This window comes from Pipistrellus hanaki (assembly GCF_964339955.1).
Source record: "Pipistrellus hanaki genome assembly, chromosome: X".
NCBI lineage: Eukaryota > Metazoa > Chordata > Mammalia > Chiroptera > Vespertilionidae > Pipistrellus > Pipistrellus hanaki.
Window position 1 is genome coordinate 81328096 of NC_140524.1, and position 12920 is coordinate 81341015.

At 39.3% G+C, this 12920-nt stretch overlaps 1 protein-coding gene across 1 annotated transcript in view; it reads right to left on the reverse strand.

Annotated features, from left to right (window-relative positions):
* Positions 1 to 12920, reverse strand: part of CFAP47 (cilia and flagella associated protein 47) — a gene marked incomplete at both ends in the record, with an annotated part of 384890 nt that overhangs the window by 276707 nt on the left and 95263 nt on the right. The window contains 2 exons of the mRNA XM_084869970.1: positions 2182 to 2259; positions 5291 to 5385. Coding sequence (XP_084726096.1) covers positions 2182 to 2259; positions 5291 to 5385 — 173 coding nt within the window. The remainder of the gene's footprint in view (positions 1 to 2181; positions 2260 to 5290; positions 5386 to 12920) is intronic.

Consider the following 12920-nt stretch of genomic DNA (forward strand, 5'->3'; position numbering starts at 1 on the left):
CATACACCTATTCAACAATAAATAAATAAATAAATAAATAAATAAATAAATAAATAAAATTTATATCTCATTTTAGTGTACATTTTTTGACAACTAGAGGTTGAACAGATTTCAATTTACCTACTGGCCATTTGTATTTCTTATCTAATGAATTGCCTTTTTTTTTTTTCTCTTTCTAAATCTTCTATTGTTAGGTTTGGCTAGTGACAATGGCTGTGGAAGAACTCACAACTAAAAGAAGAGATACATAAAGGGAATTTATTTTACTTCCCATGAAGGGAAAGTGCCAAGTATTGCTAATCAATACTTGGCAACACATAAATGGCAGCCTGCTCTTTTAAGCAGAGGCTATTGGTAGGTGACAAGGAAGGGAGAGGTTTGTGTTGCACTGAAGTTGAGCAGGCATCAGGGGCTGTCTTGAAAAGTTATAGTTTTTTTTAAGTGTTTCTTCCACCCCAGGATTTAGTCCTGCAGATGTCCTAGGGAGATGTCTTATTTTCCCTAGCCTGTAAAACATTCTTAGAGCAAAAGTTATAAAGATCAAGAGGCTTGATGTGGAAGGAGGAAGGGCACTTTCTAATAACTAGAAACTCCTTGGTGGGAATTATCTCTGAGTTGTAAACAGCAGGGAGGAGGGAGATGCAAGAATGCAGTCTTGAAAGTACAATAGCTTATTTTTGTCTTTCAGTTTGAACAGAGGGGCTGTTTGAATAAGAGGAGCTAACTAACAAACATAGGGTTTAATAGCTAGGTACTTCTCAGGAATTCTGGGAAGGCTACAGCAAAAAAAGGGACCTTGAGAATCAATCTGTACCAAAATATTCAGCAAAGGCATTTTGAAACCTATAGACAGGAAAGTATACAATACCTCAGGTCCCCACCCAACTCACTCTTTAGATTTGCTGAGAACCCATCTCTGCTTCATAAGCAAGATTTATAGGTTTGCTTGCTCTCCTTCTTTAATAAAAGTGCATGCTTTAATAAATTGGCTTTATACAATGCAATCAAAGTATCTTGCATAAATTCCTTTATATGAGAAGACAAGGATTGAGGTTAGGAACAACCCTCTCCCATTAACTTAGGGGGATGTCTAGCAATACCTCTCTGGTGTTGATGAGAGGTGCCTCTAACACCTATATTAATCATGTTAAAATCTATAAGCACTTTGTGAAAACCTACAATATTTCATAAAATAGAGTTGCCTGTTACTATGCTATGAACATTCATGCTTTCATTTAAGGGAATGTTACAGTTTATACCACCATTGCTTAAGCAATCAGTGATTTCCCTTGGCACCAAATGCAGCAAAGAAAATCCACTGAGACGCAAAATAGTTTCCACATTTGAAAAACTACAACCATGATGAATGTTGAAGAGGAAGAATTTTTTATCTTGAGGATCTAAAAGCTGATGATCCTTACTATACAATTTGTAGGTTTAAGATATACATGTATAAGGGACAATATTAAAGCATCATACTAAAGTTAAAATAAATAAGCTTCCTACTGTTACTTATAACAAATATTACACTTAAATATGAAATAATTTAGAAGGTCATGGCATGCTGCTTTTGTGGTCATTTCTTTCCCATATATTTTTTAGGTATAGAATTTTAAACTACATAGTGGTTTTGTCTAAGGCTTTCTTCTTTCCCACTTTTTATTTGATATGGCATAATCTTGGTTTTCAAATACCAAGATTGTCCAGTAGGACAAACTTGATCTAAAGAACCACATTTGAGTATATATTAACCTTTCCAAGGAATGGGAGGCCCCAACATAGCTGCACCTTCCTGCTGTCCTGTCAACCTTCAGCAAGGTAAAATTTCTTCACTGATTTAAACCTTGTTCTGGACAAGTGAAAAAGATATAGAATATCCATTTCAGCCAGGCCTGTATGGCTCAGTGGTTTTGTGTCAACCTATGAACCAGGGGGTCACAGTTCGATTTTCATTCAGGGTACATGCCCGGGTTGCAGGCTTTAACCTCAGTGAGGGGTATGTAGCCTATCAATGATTTTTCTCTCATCATTGATGTTTTATCTCTCTCTCCCTCTCCCTTCCTCTTTGAAATAATTAAAAAAAAGTTAAAAAATAAAATATCCATTTCAGAAGTATATTATGAAGATTAAATATCATGTAAACCTCTTAGCATGGTGCCTTGCACTAGGAATACACCTTACAAGCTGTGATATCACCACTAAATCATCATCACCATCATCATCATCAAGTTGAATACAAGAATGGGGCCATTTGTCAAGCTGAAGGCAGAATAGAAAGAAACCACAAATGAATCTGTGCACTACTATTCTGGGAACATGAGGGTCTTTAAATAAACATTTCCTGGCAAGTTGCAGACAAAAAGAACAAAAATAAACAGCAGCTATTTTGCATGCTGTTTCAAGTAGCATCTCATCTCATCAAAGGTTGGAGGTATCATTTCCTTTTTATATCTCTCAGAGAACATCATAATTGACACAACCAAACAGAGAAGGATAAGTATTTATAGAAGAACTGAACAATGAAAAACATAAGGGTAAGTGACTAACAGAAAAGAATTCACTGGAAAACACTTTGGTGGTTTCTCAAAAAGTAAAGCATAAAATTATCACATGAGCCAGCACATCCACTATAGGCATACACCCCAGAGACTGAGCCGCATCCTGGGCATGTGCCCTGACCGGGAATTGCAACCCAACCTCATGGATCATAGGTTGATGCTCAACTGCTGAGCCATGCCAGCCAGGCTCTGTTTTTCTTTTTCAAATTTATCTTTATTGTTGAAAGTATTACTCCATCTGTGGAAGTGCACTGACCACCACTGGGCAGTTCCTGTGTAGAGCATCTAGCCCCTGGTGATTAGTGCATATCACAGCAACCAGTCGTTCTACTGTAATGGTCACTTAGACTTTTATCATATAGACTAGTGGTCCAGTGCATGAAATTGCGGACAGTAGGCCAACTGCCACTTCTGTGGGAGCTGGCAAGAGATGCAGCATGCCCACAGGAGCCAGCAGGAGCCACTGTGCACCCACAGGAGCCAAGCCACTTCCATGGAAGGAATGCGGGAGCTGCCACATCCCTTGGGGGCCGGGAGGGAGCCTCCACTGCCCACAAGGGCTCGGGGGAGGGGGGGTGGCAGAGAGACCTAGAGGTGTTTAATGCATCTCCTAGTGATCAGGCATGCACGCAGCCCCGCCTATCCTCACACACCTCGCTGCACACACAGCCCGCTGACCCACGGACCCACGTATGCCTGCTGCACATGCAGCCTCCTGTTGATCAGTTGTTATGTGTGAGAATGTGACAATTGTTTGCATATTATGTTTTATTATATAGGATGTTATATATGATCACATTTTAATTCTGCTACATAAAAATCTTGACTTCTCTGGAGTATATATTTTATTCTAACTATAAATATCATTCATCCCTAATCCAAGTAGTATATTAGAGTCACAGTTCCTTTTCTTTGAGTCAAATGTAAGTCCTTTGCCAATCAAGGAAGAAGACTCTCATCTAAATTGTACTTTAGCCCAGTCAATGTGGCTCATAGGCTAATGCTCAACCACCGATCCACACTAGCCAGACTTCACATTAATTTTAATCATAGTTCCCACTTGTACAAGGAGAGAGTGATTAATTAATTGCATTAAAATATTTTGAATAATCTTAATAAATATATACATATCCTATATAATAAATAATATGCAAATTGACCATCACTCCAACACACAAGATGGCCACCCCCATGTATTCAAAGATGGCCACCATAAGATGGCCAGCAGAGGAGGGCAGTTGTGGGTGATCAGGCCAGCAGGGAAGGGAAGTTGGGAGGGACCAGGACTGCAATGGAGGGAGGTTTGGGCCATCAGGCCTGCAGGGGAGGGCAGTTGGGAGGGACCAGACTGCAGGGGAGGGCAGTTAGGGGTGACTGGGCTGGCAGTGGACGGCAGTTGGGGGCGGCCAGGCCTGCAAGAGAGGGCAACTGGGGGAGACCCAGGCCAGCAGGGGAGGAAAGTTAGGGGAAACCAGTCCTGCAGGGGAGGGCAGTTGGGGGTGACCAGGCTGGCAAGGAAGGGCAGTTAGGGGTGACCAGGCCAGTAGGAAGGGGCAGTTGGGGGGGGGGACCCAGATCAGCAGGGGAAGACAGTCAGGGGTGACCAGGCCAGCAGGGGAGGGCAGTTATGGGTGACCAGGCTGGCAGGAGAGAGCAGTTAGGGGCAATCGGGCTGGAAGGGGAGCATTTAGGCATTGATCAGACTGGCATGGGAGTGGTTAGGGGGTGATCGGGCTGGAGGGAAGAAGTGGTTAGGGACAATAAGGCAGGCAGGCAGACAGGAAAATGGTTGGGAGCCAAAAGTCCTGGATTGTGAGAGGGATCCCAGATTGGAGAGGGTGCAGGCTGGGCTGAGGGAAACCAGCCCATGCACAAATTTCATGCACCAGGCCTCTAAAATAAAATAAATGCCTTTATATGTGTTTGTAATTTGACAATTACCTCTGAGGGGAAAAAAACACACATCTATACTAATAAAAGCATAATATGATAATTGGACTGCACGACCTTCTGGACATCATTCTGGACATCCTTTCAGACAAAGTCACAGTGGCAGAGGCTGAGACAGAGCCGGTTGGGGCGATCAGGCAGGCAGTGGAGCAGTTAAGGGGTGATCAGGCTGTCAGGGGAGCAGTTAGGGGGCAATCAGGCCAGCAGGCAGAGACAGTTAGGGGGCAATCAGGCTGGAAGGTAGAGGGGGTTAGGGGGTGTTCAGGCTAGCATGCAGAGGTGGTTAGGGGCAATCAGGCAGGCAGGCAAGTGGTTAGGAGCCAGTGGGATATGACCTAAACCAACAGTCAGACATCCCCCGAAGAGTCCCAGATTGGAGAGGGTGCAGGCTGGGCTGAGTGACAACCCCCCTTCTGTGCACGAATTTTATGCACTTGGCCTCTAGTATACATATATACATAACATACAAGATACAAGATGGGACAAAAGTATATTTACAGTTATGAATATGCAAAACACAGTTTATTCTTCTTTATTTATTAATTATTGTATTATTTTTCATACAAACTGTAAATCTACTTTTGTCCCACCCTATATATACATACTTCTGAGAAATAAGATATATATGCATGTAAGTATGCAAATTATACTTATATGTATTGTATATGCAAGTTATCTAAAAATCAGAGACTCCTTTATAACATATGCTTCATAATAACTCAATAAACTAAAAATCATAATCAGAAAAGCAATTATAAACTACATCAATTCTTTATACATACCTGAGTTTTTGAGACCCTTTTCTTATACCTCACAGCATACGGTGGGATGTCAAATATAAATTGAATTTTAGATAATTTCACTGGTGCTTGCAATACTATGAGAAGTAAATAAATTAAAAAAACTATTAATAGATATATGCTCATAGATAATTCTTATACTTTTTAAACATAAAACAATAAAATATACAATTATTTTCTATTTTTATATATTGCCAGCAAGACAAAAACTTAAATTTTAAACATTTTTAGAATATCTTAGTTTAAAATATCTATAACATTTCAATTTTGCATTTTAATGGTAATTAAGTACAAAAATTTTTTAAAAACTATCCTTGAGACAATAAAAGAATATCCTATCTAATAAAGAGTGATATAATTGACCCTCATGCCATCTCAAAGATGGCGGTGCCCACAGCCAATAAGGAGGGAATATGCTAATTGACTGCAATGCCATCAAAGATGTTGGTACCCACAGCCACAAGATGGCGGCACCCAGTCCCCTCAGTGCCCCAGCCACCCAGGGGTGGGTAGAGGCACTGGCAAGCCTCAGATGGTGGTTGCTCTACTGCTCAGGGCCACCCAAGGCTCAGATAACCAGGGCCAGCTGAGGCCTACACTGTTGGCAGTGGCAGCAGCAGAGGTATGATAGGGAATCGCCTTCCCCTGACCACTGTGTCACTTCCCGCCCCTGAGGGCACCAGACCATAGAGGGGGCAGGCAGGGCTGAGGGACCCCCTCCAGCACATGAATTTTCATGTACCAGGCCTCTAGTTGGTTAATAAATTTACACAGGTTTCAAGTGTACAATTCATTGATATGTCACCTGCATATTGCATTGTGTGCCCACTACCCAAAGTCAAATCATTTTCTGCCACCATATATTTACCCCCTTTACCATTTACTAACCCCCAACACCCTTCCCATACTATTGTCTGTGTCTGAGTTATTATTTTTCTTGTTTTTTCATTTGTTGCTTTCTGTTTTATATCCCACATATGAATGAAATCATATAGTTCTAGACTTTTTCCTATTTGATTTATTTCATTTAGCATATTTTCAAGATCTATCCATGTTGTTGCAAATGGCAGTATTTTATCTTTTCTAATGGCTGAGTAGTAATCCACTGTGTGTGTGTGTGTGTGTGTGTGTGTGTATATATATATATATATATATATATATATATATATATATATATATATATATATATACATCTTCTTTATCTACTCCTCTATCACAGGACAGTTCCATTGTCTCCATGTCTTGGCCACCGAAAATAATGCTGTAACGAACATAGGGGGTGTATATATCTATGCAAATAAATGTTTTCAAATTTTTCTAGTAGATACACAGAGGAGGGTTTGGTGGGTTATATGGTAACTCTATTTTTAATTTTTTGAGGAGCCTCCATACTTATTTTCTGTAGTGGTTGTACCAGTTTACTTTCCCACCAGCAGTGAATGAGGGTTTCTTTTTCAACACAACCTCTCTAAAATGTATTACTTGTCTCGTTAATAGCTATTTCAACAAGTATGAAGTGGTATTTCATTGTGGTTTTGATTTGCAATACCCAGATTCAATGTAATCTCCATCAAACTCCCAATGGCATTTTTTAAAGAAAAACAACAACAAAAAAGTCACCAGATTGATATGGAACCACAAAAGATGCCAAATAGCCAAAGCAATCCTGAGAAAAATGATAAAAAGTTAAGCTGATCTCTAGCTAGGTGTCTCAGTTGGTGGGAATATTGTCTTTCACACAAAATGACTGCGGCCTCTATTAGCAGTCAGGGCACATATCTAGGTTGCAAGTTCAATCACCGGTGGGAGCATGTATGGGAGGCAACCAATTGGTTTCTCTCTCATATGGATCTCTGTGTCTCTCTTTCACTCTCTCTCCAATCAATAAACATGTCCTTGGGTGAGGATTTTAAAAATCCTATATAATAAAAGCCTAATATGCAAACTGTCCCCTCAACTGGAAGTTCTACTGGGAGTTTGACCAGGGGGCAGGGCCGCTCGGCCAACAGCCCGAAGCCTCTCCACCCGGCAGTCCCCAACTTGGCCAGCAGCAGTGGCAGGCAGTCAGGGGAAGGGAGGCCCCAGCCAGCAGCTGGCAGCCAGCAGCCGCTAGGGACCATACTGTGAACAATTTTCGTTCACTAGGCCTCTAGTAAACAAATAAAAGAGCAAAGCCAAAGGTATCACATCGCTAACTTCAAATTATGATACAATATGAAAATTATCAAAACAGCATGGTATTGGCAGAAAAACAAGACACACTGATCAATGGAACAGGACTGAGAGCCCAGAAATAAACTCACATATAAATAAGTGAATAATTTTCAAAGATGAGCCAAAAACATACAATGGAGAAAAGAAAGCCTCTTCAATAAATGCTGCTGGGAATACTGGAAAGACACATTCAAATGATTGAAATTAAACTGCTATTTGTCACCATAAATAAAAATTAACTCAAAATGGATTAAAGACCTAAATATAAGACCCGAAGCAATAAAATGCATAAAATAAAACATAGGTACAAAACTTATTGACCTTGGTCTTAAAGAGGATCTCAAAAGCAAGCAAAGTAAAAGCAAAAATAAATGAATGTAAGTATACCAAACTAACACGTATCTGCACAGCAAAGTAAACCATCAACAAAACAAAAAGACAACCAATTGAATGGGAGAAGGTATTTGTGAACAGCACCTCCAATAAGGAGTTAATATTCAAAATATATAAAGAAATTGCCGAAACCGGTTTGGCTCAATGGATAGAGCATCGGCTTGGGGACAGAAGGTCCCGGGTTCGATTCCGGTCAAGGGCATGTACCTTGGTTGCAGGCATATCCCCAGTAGGAGGTGTGCAAGAGGCCGCTGATCGATGACTCTCTCTCATCGATGTTTCTAACTATCTCTCTCCCTTCCTCTCTGTACAAAATCAATAAAATATATATTTAAAAAATATATATAAAGAAATCATATAATTCAACAGCAACACACACACACACACACACACACACACACACAGCAATTAAAAATGAGCAGAGGGCCTAAACAGATACCTTTTCCCATACAAATAGCCAACAGATATATGAAAAGATGCTCAACTTCACTAGCTATTAGGGAAATGGAAATAAAATTCTATCTTTTTAATAATCTAGAGGCCCAGTGCACAAAGTTCATGCACGGGGTAGGGGGGAGGAAGGGGAGGGTCCCCTCATCCAAGCCTACACCCTCTCCAATCTGAGTCCCCTCGGGATGTCCGACTGCCAGTTTAGGCCCTTACACAATTTGGGACCACTGGCTCCTAACTGCTCACCTGTCTGCCAGCCTGATCGCCCCTAACTGCCCCCACCACCTGCTGGCCTGGTTGCTCCTAACTGCCTCCCCCCCCGCCAGCCTGGTGACTCCCAAATGCCCCCCTCTGCCAGCCTGGTCACCTACAAATGCTGCCCTGCTGTCATGGTTGCCCACAACTGCCTCCCTGCCGACCTGGTCACCCACAACTGCCCCCCTGATGGCCTGATCACCCACAACTGATGCCCATGTCAGCCTGGTAACCCCCAACTGCCACCCAGCCTGGTCACCCCTTACTGACCACCTGCTGAACTGGTCACCCCCAATTGCAACCTCTGCCATCCTGGTCACCACTAACTGCCCCCCCACACTTACCTGGTTGCCCCCAAGTGCCCCCCTGCTGGCCTGGTCACTCCATGCAACCTGCTGTTCAGTTGTCTGGTCATCCCTCATTAATCCCCCTGCCAGCTTGGTTGCCCCATGCAGCCTGCTGTTCAGTCATTTGATTGTCCCTCACAACACCCCCCCCCCCCCCCCCAGCAAGTCTGGATGCCTCAAACAGCCTGCTGTTCAGTTGTTTGGTCATCCCTCACTAATCCACCTTGCTGGCCTTGTAGCCCCACGTACCTGCTGTTTGGTCATTACTATTACAGTGACAACATCCAGACAATTTGCATATCCATCTATTATTAGTATAGATTTTTTTTTTAGAGAAATTTTACATTCACAGAAATATTGAGATGCAGAAAGTGTATAGATTTCCAACATATCCTCTGCCCCATTCATGCATAATCTCCTCCATTATCAACATTCTTCACTATAGTGGTACATTTGTCTCAATTGAGGAACTTACAATGATACATCATTATAATACAAAGCCCAATGTTTACATTACAGGTCCTTTATAGTGGTGTACATTCTATGCGTTTGAACAAATATTTATATCTAACACCCTCCCTTATATAGTATCATATGGAGAAGAATCTTTGCCTTAAATATCCTCTGTAGTCTTCCTATTCATCTCTCTCTCACCACATCCCTTTGAAACCACTGATCTTTTTATTACATCCATAGTTTTGCCTTTTTCAGAATATCACAGTTGAAATGATACCATATGTAACCTTTTGAGACTGGATTCTTTCACTTAGTAATAAAGATTTTAAGGTCTCTGGGATATCTATCAATGACTTAATAGCTCATTTATTTTTGGTGCTGAATAACAGTCCACTGTCAGAGTGTAACAAAATCTATCCACTCATCTTCTAAAGGACATCTTGGCTGCTTCCATGATATAGCAATTATAAACAAATCGTCCATAAACTTTTGTATACAGGTTTTCATGTAGATGTAAGCTTTCAGCTATTTAAGAAAAATACCAAGGAGCATGATTTAAGGCATTGTATATTCAGAGTATGTTTATAAAATAGTAAATGTCTTCTGATGTAGCAAATCATTTATCATTCCCATCAGCAATGTAATCTCACCAGCAATTGCATTCCCACCAGTTCCTGCTGCTCCACATCTTTTCCAGCATTTACTGTTGACAATGTTCTAGATTTTGGCCATTCTAATAGGTGTATAGTGGTATCTTACTGATGTCATATGATGTGTAGTATTTTTATATTCTTATTTGCCATTTGTATATCTTCTTTGGTGAGGTGTATGTTCAGATGTCCGGCCCATTTTTTAATTGGTTTTTCTCCTAGAATTTTAAGTTCCCTCTATATTTTAGAAAGCAGTTCCTTCCAAGATATGTATTTTGCAAATATTTTGACCAAGCCAGCGGTTTGTCTTTTTGGCACTTGAAAGTGTCTTTTGTAAAGCAGATATTTTTAATTTTAATAAAGTCCAGCTTATCAATCCTTTCTTTCAAGGATCTTGCCTTTGTTGTTTTATCTAAACACCATTGCCAAACCTAAAGACATCTAGATTTTCCCTATATTATCTTCTAAGTGCTTTTTATAGTTTTGAGTTTTATATTTAGTTCATGTTTGTGAAGAATTTAAGGACTGTCTTTAGATTTTTCTTCTTCTTTTTTTAAATTTGTGGATATCCAGTTGTTCAGACCAAATTATGAGAAAATTATCTTTTCTGAATTGTATTGCCTGTACTCCTTTATTAAAGATTAGTTGACTACATTTCTGTGGACCTATTTCTGGGCTGTCTTTTCTATTCCATTGATTTATTTGTCTATATTTTTGCCAATATCAAACTCTCCTAATTACTGCACCTTTGTAGTAAATATTGAATTCCTCCATAATGTCAGTCCTCCAATTTTGTTCTCCTTCAAAAATGTGTTGGCTATTGTAGATGTTTTCCCTTTCCATATAAATTTTTGAATCACTCTGTCAATGGCCACAAAATAACTTGCTGAGGATCTGATAGGGAATGCCTTCATTCTCTAGATCAAATTGGAAAGAACTGTCATCTTCACAACAGTATCTTCCTTTATGAACATTAAATATTATTTTATTTATTTAATTCTTCTTTGATTCCTGACATTAGAGTTTTGTAGGTTTCTTTCTATAGATCTTGTAAATATTTTGTTAACATGAGTGTTTCATCTTGTAGGCTGCTCATGTACATGGTATGTTGTATTTAGTTTCAAAAGACATTTGCTCATTGCTGGTATTTAGGAAAGCAATAGACTTTTGTGTATTAACCTCTTATTCCGAAACCTCACTAAAGTTCAAATAGATTGTTTTTATCAATTCTTTTAAATTTTCTACATAAGACAATCATGACATCGGTAAAAAACAGTTCAGTCCTGCTTTCCTAATCTGTATAAATAATTCAATAGTTTTAAATTGCACATTGTGAGTTGTATGATAAAATCTCTTGGCATTCCACTCCATTCTGCCCAAGATTTGAATCATCCCTTTGTCCAGCATACCCAATCTGTATACTCTCCCAGCCTGTTAGTTATTTAGTTGCCATCTTGATTAGCAGGTTGACTGTGACAGTATCACACTGCTTATGTTCACATTAACTTTTATTTTACTTAATAATGCCACATTCACATAACTTTTATTATAGTATATTATTATGATTGTTCTATTTCATTATTAGTTGGTTATTAATATCATACAGTGCTGAATTTATAAATTAAGTTTTATCATAGGTATGTATGTACATTAAAAAAAAAAACATAGGCCGAGACCGGTTTGGCTCAATGGATAGAGCGTCGGCTTGGGGACTGAAGGGTCCCGGGTTCGATTCCGGTCAAGGGCATGTACCTTGGTTGCGGGCATATCCCCAGTAGGGGGTGTGCAAGAGGCAGCTGATTGATGACTCTCTCTCATCGGTGTTTCTAACTATCTCTCTCCCTTCCTCTCTGTACAAAATCAATAAAATATATTAAAAAAAAAAAACATAGTATACATTGGGTTCGGCACTATATTTGGTTTCAGACACCCACTGGGCATCTTGGAACTCATACCCTGTGGATAAGGGTGGACTGCTGTAAAGGGATCACAGACATATGTCAGATGAATACAAAATCTCTGTGATAAAGGTAAAATTCGTGAACAGATCATTGACATAAGAAATATATAATAGCAAAGATAGAAAATTATAATCTGTAAGCAATCAAAAAAAAGGAAATTGAAATAACATACTTTTAATTACATAGAAAGATATCCAATTTCTTTAATTCAATGCTGGTTACAGTTTATACTAGAGGAGAGGTAAAAAAGCACAACTGTTCACAGAAGCCCTTTTGTAAAACGCATCAAGAGCTTTCACAAGTATGTACTTTAGAATGCAGCCACCTCAGAGAATCTCACTTTCAAAAATTATCTAAATATGGAAAAGAACCATATGATATCACTCGTATTTTGGACATAAAATAGAAAGCAACAAACAAACAAACAAACACAGAAACACAGGCAACAGTATGATGGCTACCAGTAGGGAAGGGAATGGCAGGAGGGAGGAGAGGATAAAGGGGGAATAAATGGTGATAGAAAGAGAAATGACTGGGAGTAGTGAAAACAAAAGTACACAGATGATGCATTATAGAATTGTACACTTGAAACCTATATAATTTTATTAATCTATGTCACCCCAGTGAATTCAATAATTTTTTAAAAAGGAAAAAATCTAAATAGAAAAAAGAATTGTAAACAAAAATGCTCACTACTACAATATTTATATTAATAAGAAAATTTAAAAAAGGAAAAAACCTAAATGCTTCTGATTATGGTTAAGTAATCTATAAGAGACACTTACGGATGATATATTCTACAATACTTATCAGTCTTAATTTACATAATTAATAAGGGTCTATAACATTCAAGTAAAACTTTATAGTAAGCATGAACAGATTTCAA